This window comes from Hydra vulgaris, chromosome 06, assembly GCF_038396675.1.
Source record: "Hydra vulgaris chromosome 06, alternate assembly HydraT2T_AEP".
In the NCBI taxonomy this organism is placed as follows: Eukaryota; Metazoa; Cnidaria; class Hydrozoa; order Anthoathecata; family Hydridae; genus Hydra; species Hydra vulgaris.
The window spans coordinates 58,196,062-58,209,659 of record NC_088925.1 but is presented as its reverse complement, the minus strand read 5'-3'; the positions used below and the strand labels follow the sequence as shown (position 1 = coordinate 58,209,659).

General features: G+C 28.5%; 1 protein-coding gene across 1 annotated transcript in view; it reads right to left on the bottom strand.

Annotated features, from left to right (window-relative positions):
- Positions 1-13,598, bottom strand: part of LOC100214917 (DNA-directed RNA polymerase II subunit RPB4) — a 42,054-nt gene that overhangs the window by 10,857 nt on the left and 17,599 nt on the right. Inside the window, exons 2-3 of the mRNA XM_065800550.1 lie at positions 11,681-11,861; positions 2,907-3,002 (exon numbers count right to left, since the gene is read on the bottom strand). Of these exons, the coding sequence (XP_065656622.1) occupies positions 2,907-3,002; positions 11,681-11,861 (277 nt within the window). The remainder of the gene's footprint in view (positions 1-2,906; positions 3,003-11,680; positions 11,862-13,598) is intronic.

Here is a 13,598-nt window from a genome sequence, read left to right as displayed (position 1 = left end):
AAAATTAGGAATACAAATTTTTAAAAAAAATTTACATTAATCATTAAAAAAAAAACACTTTTTAAATAAATAAAAGTTTTATTAATTATTCTATGATAATTTTTTAATAGCGTTTTAAAACTTCATTTAAAAGCGTTTAGCTTATTTGTAAAACATTTCATTAGAAAGCTTACATAGCATAACAAACAAAAATAAAAAAATAAAATAACTTAGTTAAGTTTTCCACTATTTAATTTATGGATTCATCAAAAAGTTTATTAAAACACTTGTTTTTATTACTGTTCATAAAATTAATTGTTTTAAAAAGGTTTAAATTCATCGTAAAAAATACACTTTTTATAAATATATCTTTCGATAATTTAAATAAAATGTCTTTTATAGTATACAATCTTTTTATAGTATAAAAGCTTCTCACTTTATTACCTTATTTATTACTTTATTTAGCGCATTTTTGAAGCGTTTTTAAAAATCCAAAAAGCCATGGTTAAGTTGTCACAATAAATAAATGTGTGGTCAGTGAAACTGCATGCCTTTCCTGTCCACGACTGATATACATACATACATATATAAATATATAAATATATATATATATATATATATATATATATATATATATATATATATATATATATATATATACATATATATATATATATATATATATATATATATATATATATATATATATATATATATATATATATATATATATATATATATATATATATATATATATATATATATATATACATATATATATATATATATAAGGGATAAAAATTCAAAAATTCCCCGCAAGGTATTCAGTACTCAGTTTTTTTCATGTGCAGCGGTTATCTTTTGTGATTAATTCAAGTTTAATTTAAGTCTAATTGTCCAATATTTTGATCATGCTTAAGCTCATTTTCTATTCAACAGGTCCTTAATTTTGTTTTTAAAAAATTTCTTTGAAAATAGATCAACTTAGTACTCAAATTTTATATAAATCCAAAAAAAAATTATAAAAAAATTTATAGAAATTCATATTTTTTATTTTTGATTAATCTAAAAAAGGATTAACACAAAATATAACCACAGCACATTAAAAACACTGAGTAGTGATTTTTTATCTCTGGGGTCGGTCATCCATAAATTACGCCACACAATTATCAACCATTTTTAACCTCCCTCGTCACAAAATTATATGAAAATTATATGAAGAGAGAAAGAATCTTGAAATTATTGAGTGATTTCTCAAATTATTGATGATTAAGCTCTCCATAAACCTTAAACCTTAAGTTAAACATTCCCATACAGTATGCCTAGATATATAACTAACTTATAGCTAATTTAATTTTTTATTAAAATTAAAAGTTAAATTGGTGTTTATACATGTAATTGTGCTTTTAATAATCACATAGTAAAAATATACTAGAATAAAGGAAAACTATTCCAAAGTTTATGCCCTAAAAAATAAAAAAAATAAAAAACATCAAAATAAAACCCAACAAAAAAAACAGTTTTTTTTTGACCCAAAAAAATCCCAAACAAATCAAGTTAGACACAATCCAGCTCTACCAGGAAAATCCAATGCAAAAGAATTTGGAACTGATCCCAGAACTAAGCTTGAGTGTGTTAAGAGATGCAAAATGATGATGAAACGGCATGTTTATATATGGCCCCCACATTCTGAAACAGGGCCCCATGCTGGAGACTTTTAAAATGTTTTAAAGTTAAATGTCGAATTATTTATTTTTCAAACTTTATCAACTGAATGAGATTCAAAAGGTTTTCAAGATTTATTCACATGAAGATTAAAGTGCTTATCTTCATTTTTATCATGAAATGGTACCTTCACCTTCGGGTCCACTTGCCCTCACCTTTGTGGGGCTGTGAACAGTAAGGTAGGACACTAATAATTTTTTCTGATAAAAATATTTATTACTGTCTGAGCATTCACATTACAAATACAGTTTATGGAGTAAGTTTGCAAAAGATCCTACTTAATGTAAAAGCTATTTTTTGATAACCAAAATGTATCAGGGGTAATAGCTTCTTACACCATTTTAAAGTAATAAAAACTTCCAATAAAATTATTGATAGTGGAGTCAAAATTAACCAGCAGTTCCATTTAAATAATATTTTGAAGTCGCCCATATACTTTCCTGCAAGATTCAGCTCTGACATATAAAGCAAAAACCATTCAAGTATGGTATTAGAACAATTCCCCTTGTTTTATTCCAGAGTCAAAACGGCCTGGTAGCAGTCCAGAATTAAACCCATTGTTTTTATTTGCATGGGGTTACATGTTGGAGAAACTAAAAAATGTAAAATGCAATAACTTAAATGATTTAAAGGTCTTATAAGTCAAAATTTAGGATAAGTTCCTGACAATATTGTCTGTGCCAATATGTGGTAAATTTTTCAAGAGTTTAAATGCGTATCAAAGAAAACGGAAAAAAGAATTTGAAATCAATCAAGTCTTTGTATTAAATACTAATATAACTCTGAGAAAAATATTGTTTTTTATAAACCAAAACAGTGCTTTAGCATTGCGAACACAAAAACAATGGGACATTTGTCCCACTGCTTTTATGTTCCTACCCTGTACACACACACACACACACACACACACACACACACACACACACACACACACACACACACACACACACACACACACACACACATAAAGGTAGTGTTAAAATATCTAGGTACTTATTTAATTAAAACATTTTTCTTTATTATAATTATAAAATGCAATAAATGTATAATTTTTATCTTTTTATTATATAATTTATACAATCTAGTACTTTTTATTGATTTAATTTTTTTATTTACCTTTTTTTAATTTAACTGTATGTTATTTAGTTACAAAAATGTGAATTTTCACATCAAGATAAATTTTTTTAAAATAATTTAGCTACCTTGGAATTAGTGTTCTTGCTTCTTCTGCATTTTCTGGGCAAAGATTAGCAATGCATGCTAACTCAAACTTATGCAGTTTTTTCTTTGAAAGCAATCTAAAAATTAATTGATAAAGCAACCTGAAAATTAATCAAAACAACTCTAAAATCATATAAGAGAAAAAAAAAATGTATACAATACAAAAAAATTAACAAACCAAACAAATAATAACATGCTTTTAGTGAAAAATTAAACAAAAAATTTTGACAAGTAAATGTTTTGACAAGACATTTTAAATGACACAAAAATAATAGCTTATTTTTATTGTAATTTTTCTGGTAAGGCACTGTGAGCCTAGCTGTGGAATTAGGTTATTAAATTATAAAGCAATAATATTTATGGTTTTGGTTAAAAGATATTAAGGAACATTTATTATAATTTATAAAACTTTCTTAATTAGACGTTGTCCATCAATCATTTTCGTTGTCATCATCAGGTATTACTAAGATAAATACTAGAAAAATTTTAGAAATATGTTTTAATTTAAAATCATAATAACAAACTTTTAAAAGCTATATTTCTTTGATATTTTCTATATTCTATGGATTTATTCAAATTTATAGAATCTGCTAATTATTATAAACTTACCCTTGCTAACCTTGTTACATGACAGTGTCACCAACATTGCACCCACTCTTCCCATGTGCAACAAAGTAATAATAAAAAAAGTCTTTCTGCAGGCTGTTGTCAGGTCAGGTTATCCTGCTACTGGTAACATGTAACCCAGTACAATCTGCTTTATGTCCTGCTGCCTTGTAGGATACGCCTTTTTAGCCAAAGGCTAGTTGATGCCAACTCCGACTTAAAACACCCCCTTGGGGCTCTTGATTGAGTAAAGACTTGATATAGTGTCTCAATAAAAATACTCATCCTGGGCAGATGTTAAATGCATCCGGCTACTGTCTTGTAGAAAGCCTCCTAGGCAAAGACTTAAGGGGTAAACAGATTCTATCTGTTGACCAGCCTCGCACCCCTTCTTCATTCATTAGGCTGGTGCAGATGTATTTTTAATACATTGTTTCCAGTTTAGGATGTTGAATGCTGGATCTTCTTGACTCAATGCATGGGTTTTACTTGTGTCTCTGTTTTTATGACTAAGCAACTCATTCTATTATCTTTTAATGAGGGTACAGCTCTAAAAGTCAGTTTTATGGTTCTGAGGTAGTCAGGTTTCTCCAACTCTGTGGTAGCTCTCAGAGAGGCTGATTCTATCAACAGCTGAAAAATATCAAAGTATTAACAGTGTCATGTTGCGCATGGATGGTCTCCAAGTTTGTACTTTTGGTGTGCATTGCTGAGGCCACATTTGGAGCCCTTTGTTACAGATTAGGGTTTATTAAAATTAATGTGGTAATTACTTGGGCTATTAAACAGTGTTCTGAGTACTATCTATGCTTTGAGTCAAGTTCTTCAACAAATTTAAAAAATGAATAAAGTACCGAAAACTATAAAACACAAAAAACATCATCATCACCAAGTTCTCTAAACCTGTCATTCACTAATATTCGTGGTCTTCAAAGTACCTTTTCTTCTGTTGAGTCTTATCTCTTGCAAAGTTCAGCTGTCTCATCTTGCAATCTTAGTGTTGATGGTTATCTTCCTTTATTTCGTAAAGACTCCAATAGTCACATGCTTGGCCTGGGCATATACATTCATAAGAATTCACCCATTTGTCGTGAAACTAGGTTTGAATCATCAGACTATTCTTTTATGTGCTTTCATTTAGCACCACTTCACTCTATTGTCTTTCTCTTTGTTCTATATCGCTCTCTTTCATCTCAAGACTGCACTCTTTTTGATGTTATTTCTGATCATATTGACCAAGCCCTCTCTCTTTATCCATCAGCCTATATTGTTGTTGTCGGTGACTTTAATCCTTATCACACTGAACGGCTTAGCTCTAGTGTCAGTGATTCTGCAGGCATAAAATCCCACAACTTTTGCCTTTCTCAATCTCTAACTTAAATAGTCAACTTTTCAACTCGCTTTCTTGAAAACCCGAAACATTTACCTTCTCTACTCGACTTAAGTCATGTCTCTGATCCTAGTCAGTGCTCAGTTTCTCCACATTCACCCTTAGGTGCTTCTGATCACAGTTTGATCTCTCAAAAACCAATATCTCATTCTTCTTCATCGCCTGAATCCGCCTATAATAGTACCTCTTACAACTACCTTAAAGCTGACTAGATTCTTTGTGTGATTTTCTTCGTGATGGCCCTTGGTTAGAAATCTTTCATCTTCTTGTCGACAAATGTGCTTTTTACATAGCTTCGTGGATTCAGGCTGGCATCGAATCTTTTGTTCCCTATTGACGATTCCAGGTCGAGGCTTACTCTTCTCCATGGTTTTCCTCACACTGTGCTGCTGCAATTGCTAATCGAAACCATGATTTCCATATCTATCAGCAAAACAATTCTCCAGAAAACAGACGTGTGCTTATTACTGCTAGAAACAATTGTAAAAAAGGTTTTGTCTAATGCCAAAGCCCACTATTCTCAGATCATGACATCTCGTATCTCATCTTAAAAATTAGGCTCTCATGACTTCTTTAATAGTAAGGGCAATAATAAGTATTAACAATAAGGGCAAATCTTTAATTCCACCTCTTGTATGGTTCAGACTTTGTCACCTCACCTAAAGACAAAGCTGAATTGTTTGCTAAAAACTTTCATCAATATCATCTCTTGATTCCACTAGTTGCAATCTACCTGTTATTGCCAAAAAACAGGTTGATCGATTGCTTGACATTCGTATCACTCTAGCTTCTGTATCTTAAGTGACTTCCTGCCCAGACTATTCTCCAGCTTGTGGCCGGGACAACATACCTGTTATTGTCTTGCAGAAGTGTTCTCCGGAGCTGTCGTCTATACTCTCAAAACTATTCAACAAGTGCTTATCAGAGTCTTGTTTTCCAGCCTGCTGGAAAGCGACATCTGTTATCCCTATCTTCAAAAATTCTGGAGAGCAATCTGATTCGTCTAACTACCGTCCCATTAGTCTTCTTCCTACCATAAGCAAGGTTTTTGAATCTTTAATTAACAAACACTCAAAAAAAAATTTTTCATCTTGAATCTAATAACTTATTTTCTGATCATCAATATGGATTTCGATCTTCTCATTCTACAGCTGATTTGCTAACAGTAATAACTGATAGGTTTTATTGTGCATTGGATAAAGGTGGAGAGGTTAAGGCCATCGCTGTTGACATTTCAAAACCTTTTGATAAAGTTTGGCATACTGATCTTCTCCATAAGCTTTCTTCTTATGGTGTATATGGTAACATCTTTAAGATTATTGAACCCTTCCTTTCCAATTGTAGTATAAAAGTTGGACAGCACTCTCCTTTTTATTCTGTAACTTCAGGGGTTCCTCAAGGTTCTATCCTTGGCCCTATACTCTTTTTAATTTACATTAACAATCTTCCAGATATTCTCACATTTATGGTGGCATTGTTTGCTGATGATACTACCATTTATTCTTGTTGTGATAAGAAGCCAACACTCTCTGATTGCTTAGAGGGGGCATTTGAGCTTGAAAAGGATCTCACTTCTGCTACAGCATGGGGTTCACAGTGGCTGGTGAACTTCAATACAGATAAAACTCAACTTTTTTCAGCCAATCGTTATCGCAATAACTTAGATCTTCCTATATTTCTGAACGGTAGTGTACTCGATGAATCATGGACTCTTCATCTTCTGGGATTAACTCATACTTCCGCTCTTTCTTGGAAACCATATATCAAATCTATTGCAAAATTAGCATCTGCTAAGAATGCATCTCTTTATTGAGCTCGACACTTTCTTACTCCGGATTCTATTCAGTATCTCTATAAATCTCAAATCCGGCCTTGTATGGAATACTGTTGCCATATCTGGGGCAGATCTTCTTATGATTCCTTTAAGTTGTCTGTCAATCGTTATCTTGCTCTACAATCTTCATCTTTTCTTTTCCAGTAACTCCAAACTTTAATTAGTGGTTGCTTGCAGCCTTGTTGGAAGTAAAGTTGTAAAAAAAAAAAAAAAAAAAAAGGTGCCTTTTGATATTATTTAGTGACATATGTTTCATATATTTTTCTAGTTTTATAAGAACCACCATTAAAATAAATGCAATGATCGAATTGAGGTGAATAAGCTATATTTCTTGTTTAAATACTTACAAAAGTATGTGTGTAAACAAAAAAATGAACTATGTTGCTAGGAAGATATAAAATGAAACTTACATTTGATCTTTTATATACACACATTTATTATTAGGAAAACTCAAAACAATAAAAAATGATAATTTTCATTTACTCAAATATATTACTTACTAGTAGAAAAGAAACATCGTAACAGCAGAGCTAATCGAAATGAGTTCCTTTGTACTGAGGTACTACTCATACACTGAGTAGGTGGAGATGGGATTTTAACCTGTAATCTGGCTGCCAGGGCCAATAATAGTTCTGAACTTTAGCAGTGCTTTAACCAACTGAACTCCCCCAGCTCCAAAGGAACCAATGTGATCACAAAACACCATCATAGAAATAATAAAACATTTTCTTGTTTCCATCTTCACAGATATCATTTTTATGGCAAAAAGTGAACTTTTGATATTTAGATCTAAAAGCTAGCTTACTAAGCAAAGCACAACAGCTGCTCTCAACAGTTGCTTTCAACAAGAACTCTCAACAACAGACTCTCAATAGCTGCTCTCAACAAGAACTCTCAACAAGAGACTCTCAACAGCTGCTCTCAAGAAGTAATTAATAAAAAGTCTGTGGCTGTACAAAATTAATTTTTTACTGCATCACTACAACATTATTTGTAAAAAAAAATGTCTTTGAGAAAACATTTTTTATTTTAATTTTATTTCTAATTTCAGATCAGTCTCATTCAGTCAGAAGAAGTAAAATTGTTTTTTTAATCAACTACATTATTTCAATAATAACATTTCACAAAATATTCAACCCCCCCTCCTCCTTTGATGATTCACTATTTGTGGAATATCAAAATTCTAATATACTCAATGCTAAAAATCTCCTTTTGCAATAAAAAGGTTTCCTTTGCAAATGTTGCAGAAATTTAAAAACTTTTTTACTAAAAAAAAATTACAAAATGAGTATTAAATGCTGCATTAGAATCTTTCAGAGTACAAATGTAAATTTACTTAATATATTATTGAAGAGTGACCACTTCTGTGGAATAACTACTTTATTAATTTCTATATAATTAATTTATTAATTTGTTAATATAATCTAGCAACAACATTCTGTTATTGGAAGATCATGAAACATTTTTAAGACCGAGTGGGCCAAGTCAATAATAAAAACCTTTAATTTCTCATTATTGAATATTTTTAAAAAATAATAACAACAACAAAATTAAATAACTAAAAATGCAACAAAATTAAATGACTGTAAATTTAACAAATAGTTTTGATTGTCACAAATTTGATTGTCGAAAATGTGAAAAAGGAATAGTGTTCCAAATTATCACATTATTGATTATCAAATAACAGAATAAGGAATAATGTTGCAAATGAATTTAATGAACAGTGTCAAAAATAAAAAGAGGAATAATGTTGCAAAGGAGTTTAATGAATGAGTTGTCACATTATTGATTATCAAATAACAGAATAAGGAATAATGTTGCAAATGAATTTAATGAACAGTGTCAAAAATAAAAAGAGGAATAATGTTGCAAAGGAGTTTAGTGTCGAAAACAAAAAAAAAAGGAGTAGTGTTGCAAATGAATTTAATGAATAGTGTGGAAAATAGAAAAAAGGAATAATGTCCTAAAAGAGTTTAATGAATAGTAACAAAAATAAAAAAATAATAGCTATAAATGTGTGTTTAGATAATATGTCTGATGTCCTACTGAAATAGCCTGCTACCGGGGGCTTCAGTACATACACCAACTATCTTATAGCCTGCTGCTGCAAAGGAGTGTCGTTACACCGACTGAGGGTTTGGGGTTTGATAGCAATCTTTTCTTTCATTATTCTTTGTTTTTTTCTCTTTTTTTCTATAAAAGCCGTATGCTATAAAGATAGGCAAAACTTGTAAGCCTATCTTTATAGCATTGTAATAGTGTCGTAAATTAACTATTTACGACACTATTCCTTTTTTTGTTTTTGACATTATTCATTAAATTCATTTGCGACAATAATACTTTTTTTGTTTTCGAAACTATTCATTAAATTCATTTTCAACACTATTCCTTTTTTAGCAATATTAGGCTTTTTTAATATATTCGACACTATTCTCAAGTTCATTTTTCAACATTATTTCTGTTGCCTCCTTAGAGCAATTGGATCAATAGCTTAGTTATACCTGCAGCTCACTGCAACCAATTTTTTTAAATTTTCTTCCAATTATTTTTTTTGCCAAAAGAAAAAAAACCATAAAAAAGATACACAAAAAAAAACACCAATACATAAATGTACAATATTTGACAGTTGATGAAAAATTGACTTGGATATAATAAAGCAACAAATCAAAAAACTGATTAAGTCTCAGGCATATGTGATATCCAGCAATTATATTCAATTGAGAACCCTCCCTCCTCATCATGAAAAATCAGACCCCGCAAATATTTTACCACAAAATTTAAATCCCCTAGAATAATTATTGCATTTGTTCCATTATGAAACTAAAAACATTTTTTAACTCATTATTAGTCACACATTAAAAAAAAAACACACATTAAAAATTTTTTTTAATTGTTTGTTATCAGATGTACAAAAGCTTTTCACAACTATTTTCAATGTCTACTTTATTTTTATCTTTATTGCTTATAACAGTCAGCTTGAGTGATTATAACAGTAATGTTTATAACAGTCAGCCTAAGTGATTATAACAGTATTGTTTATAACAGTTAGCTTAAGTAATTATAATATTGTTTATAACAATCAGCTTGAGTGATTACAACAGTATTGTTTATAACAGTCAGCTAAAGTGATTATAACAGTTAGCTTGAGTGATTATAACAGTATTGTTTATAACGATCATTCCATAAATATTCTGTATAATAACTAACTGCATAAATATTCTGTATAATAACCAACTCTATAAATATTCTGTATAATAACCAATTGTATAAATATTCTGTATAATAACCAATTGTGTTAATACTATGTACAACCACTAATAGATTTCATAAATATTTTGTATAATAACCAATTATTTGCATAATAATTCTGTATAATAGGCCGGGTGAATAAAAAAAAGCAATTGCATTAATTTTTTTTTTAATCCACCCGACCTAATAACCAATTGCATAAATATTCTGTATAATAACCAATTGCATAAATATTATGTATAATAACCAATTAATTGCATAAATATAATAACCAATTGTTTAAAAATAATAACCAATTGTATAAATATAAAAACCAAAGATTTCCATGTTTAATGGACCATGAAATATTTGAATTTAAAATAAGACTTATAATAAAAAAATTGCAAAAGTTATTATTTACAAATTTTTCCATGATTAATAAAAATGTTCATGAACTAAGTATAAAAGTTATAGACATCATTATCATGTGGAATCACCATTCTATTCAAATAGATATTTTCACTGCTTACAATATTAGTAATTACAACCCTTCATGTTAATATGCAACTACTCTCTGAGGTCATATTTGTATGGATTGAAGAGTTGATTTTTGTATGTGTTATCAGAAGGTTGTTCCAATCTGATTTTTTTATGACTTTTATTGTAAATTTTACAAAACTAAATATGGCGTGAAAAGACATAAAATTTAAAAACACCAACAAATAGTTCTAGAAAATAAAAACACTTTATTTTTAAAATTTTTTAGAGAAAAGGAAAATTAAAAAAATATTGTATGGAGTGTTTTTTTCTTCTATAAGGAAATATTTGACATAAAAGTTAGAAGACTTTTCATTAATCAATACTTTGTTTACAAATGTTATCAATCATATACTTCACAATCTTTCAGAAAGTAAACATTACTTAATCTATTAGTGAACTATCTAATATGTTTTTTTGATAAAGAATAAAGTCATTCATTATTGGGAGAATATGTTAAGCAAAAACATAGCAATTTAGAAAAACATAAGTTAAAATTCAGTGAAAAAATTTGTATGCTAAATTAAAATATTTGAGAAAAAATGAATAGAATATTAATTTAACACTCAGTTTGTCTTTATTACATAGTATTACACATACTACTTTATTGAAATATTTGTGCAAACAGGGTAACAGGAAAATTTAACGAACCCATGGGGAGATTTTGATAATGGGGTCATGACCTGAGAACATGGGTTTTCATAAGAAGGTAATATGAGAGTTAGCAACAGAAGCAGGATCTTTTTAATAAAATAATTAACCTTCAAATGCCATAAATGCTGTACGGTTGTTATTATTCATATTTCTTGTTGAAATATTTATTCAAAAATTTCAACAAGAATTTAAAAAAAAAAAAAATGTAAATAAGGTTTATTGGTCTTAGATTAACTAGAAAAATAAACTTAGCGCCAGACAATACCTTTTACTTATTCACCTGCAACAAAATTGTTGTGCTGAGAAACAAATTGTTCACTGCACACTACAGTACTTTCTTCTATAATCTTGGATTGCTTTTAAGGAAATGAAAGTATCAAAAATACTAACCAAATTAAAAACTTTTATTAAATTTTTTTTTTAATTTACTTAAAATACTTTATTGATGTTAATAACCATGCAAGAATTGTCAAATAATTTTTATAATGAAACTAAGAAAAGCTTACCCTCTTACTTGAGCAATAGTTTCTCGATTTTTAAACCGACTAAAACGTTGTGTATAATTTAAGGTTTTCATGAAGACATCACTCATTTCTTGTTCATCATCTACACTTTCATTTTGAGCTTTTCTGTGTTCCAGCAACATAAAAACTTCTGAGTTCAAAAGAGTTTCTGCTGATTCAAATTCTGAAGAAAATTATTATTTAGTTTTTTTTATATATCGTTGAAAAAACAAAATAATAAAACTGTTATCAAAATAAAAACAATCTAACTGTTATTAGGTTTTTTAGCCATAGAATTTTTCGTCCCATAGACTATCAAGAATGTTCTAACAACTGTTATTAGGTTTGTCTAAATAATATTTGCGTTTTTTTTGTTTTAAAAACAAAAGACGCTAAACCTTTAAAATTTAATTTAATTTATGTTGTAATTTAATTTAAATTGGAATTTAACTTAAATTTAGTTAAATTTTAATTTAATATAAATTTTGATTTAATTCTAATTTAAATTTAATTTAAATTTTAAAATTTAGTTCAAATTTATGCAAACTTTATTTGAATTTTTATGCAAATTGTAAATAAATAGGAAAATAATTGAAAATGTTCTTTTTGAATATATATAAGTTATAATATATATGTCTTTTTATAATCATTTTTTAATAATAGTTTTTTTTTAAATTAGTTTATATCATCTTAAATATAATGAGTTTTTCTTAAGATTCATTCGTCTAAATAAGTTTTTCTTATGATTCATTTGTCATTTGTCTTTGTATTGTCAATAGGATACAGACAATACAAAAAGATCTATGGTTTCAAATGATAACTTTTTCTAAATTAAAATTAACATAACTAATGAACTGTTATTCATTTTAGAAATTATACAAGCAATTCAACAGGCAAAAGATTACTACATCTGTCCAACAACATCTGTGGAGTAGTCTAATATCATCTGTACGCTTTTGTCCAAGATCATCTCTATTATTTTTTTACTCTATCAACATCTGTCCAATATTATCTGAAAATTCAACGACCCCTAATAACATCTTTAGGAAGATGTAACTACATCTAGTAATTTTTCTCTAAGTCCAATAACATTTGGAAGAATTTTCTCCAGATGTAGTTACATCTGAAATAATTCCTATATGTAACAACATCTGGTTAAAATTTATTGCGTTATAAGTTAATATTTTTTCCCAGATGCAAGTACATCTGAAAAAATTCCTATATGTAACTTCATATGGTTAAAATAATGCATTATTAGTTAATATTTTCAAAAATCCACAGATGTAGTTGCACATATATTATTACACTTTGATAATCTAAAAGATGTAACTCTACCTGAAGAATTCACAGATGTAGTTGCACAGATGTTATTACACTTTGATAATTTAAAAGATGTAACTACATCAGTAGAATTTCCAGATGTAGTTGTGCAGATATTGTTATACATAGATAATTTAAAAGATGTAACTACATCTGTATAACTCATTTAATTTTTGCACAGATGATGTTAGACATCAATGAAATTTCAGATGTTGTTGGACAGATGTTATTATACTTCATTGTAATTACAGATGTTGTTGGACAGATGTTATTAGACATGGTAAAAACTGATGTTGTTATCCTGACTCATTTAACACTAAAAAAAAAAAAAAAACATTTATTATTTGTTCAACAAAATTGACTTGACTGTGGTTAAATTTGTAATTTTATAAAAAAATGCAATCAACTGAATTTTGTAATTCAGTTGATTGCATGTTTTTTTATGAATAATATTTTGTAATATTAAAATAATTTGATTTTGCAATTACACAATTTTAGTGTAATATAAAAAGTATCAAAATTTGTAAAATCAACAAGGTGAATAAAAAACAAGCACTAAATGTTATAATAAGAATAACTATAAACTTTTTGCTAATAAAAA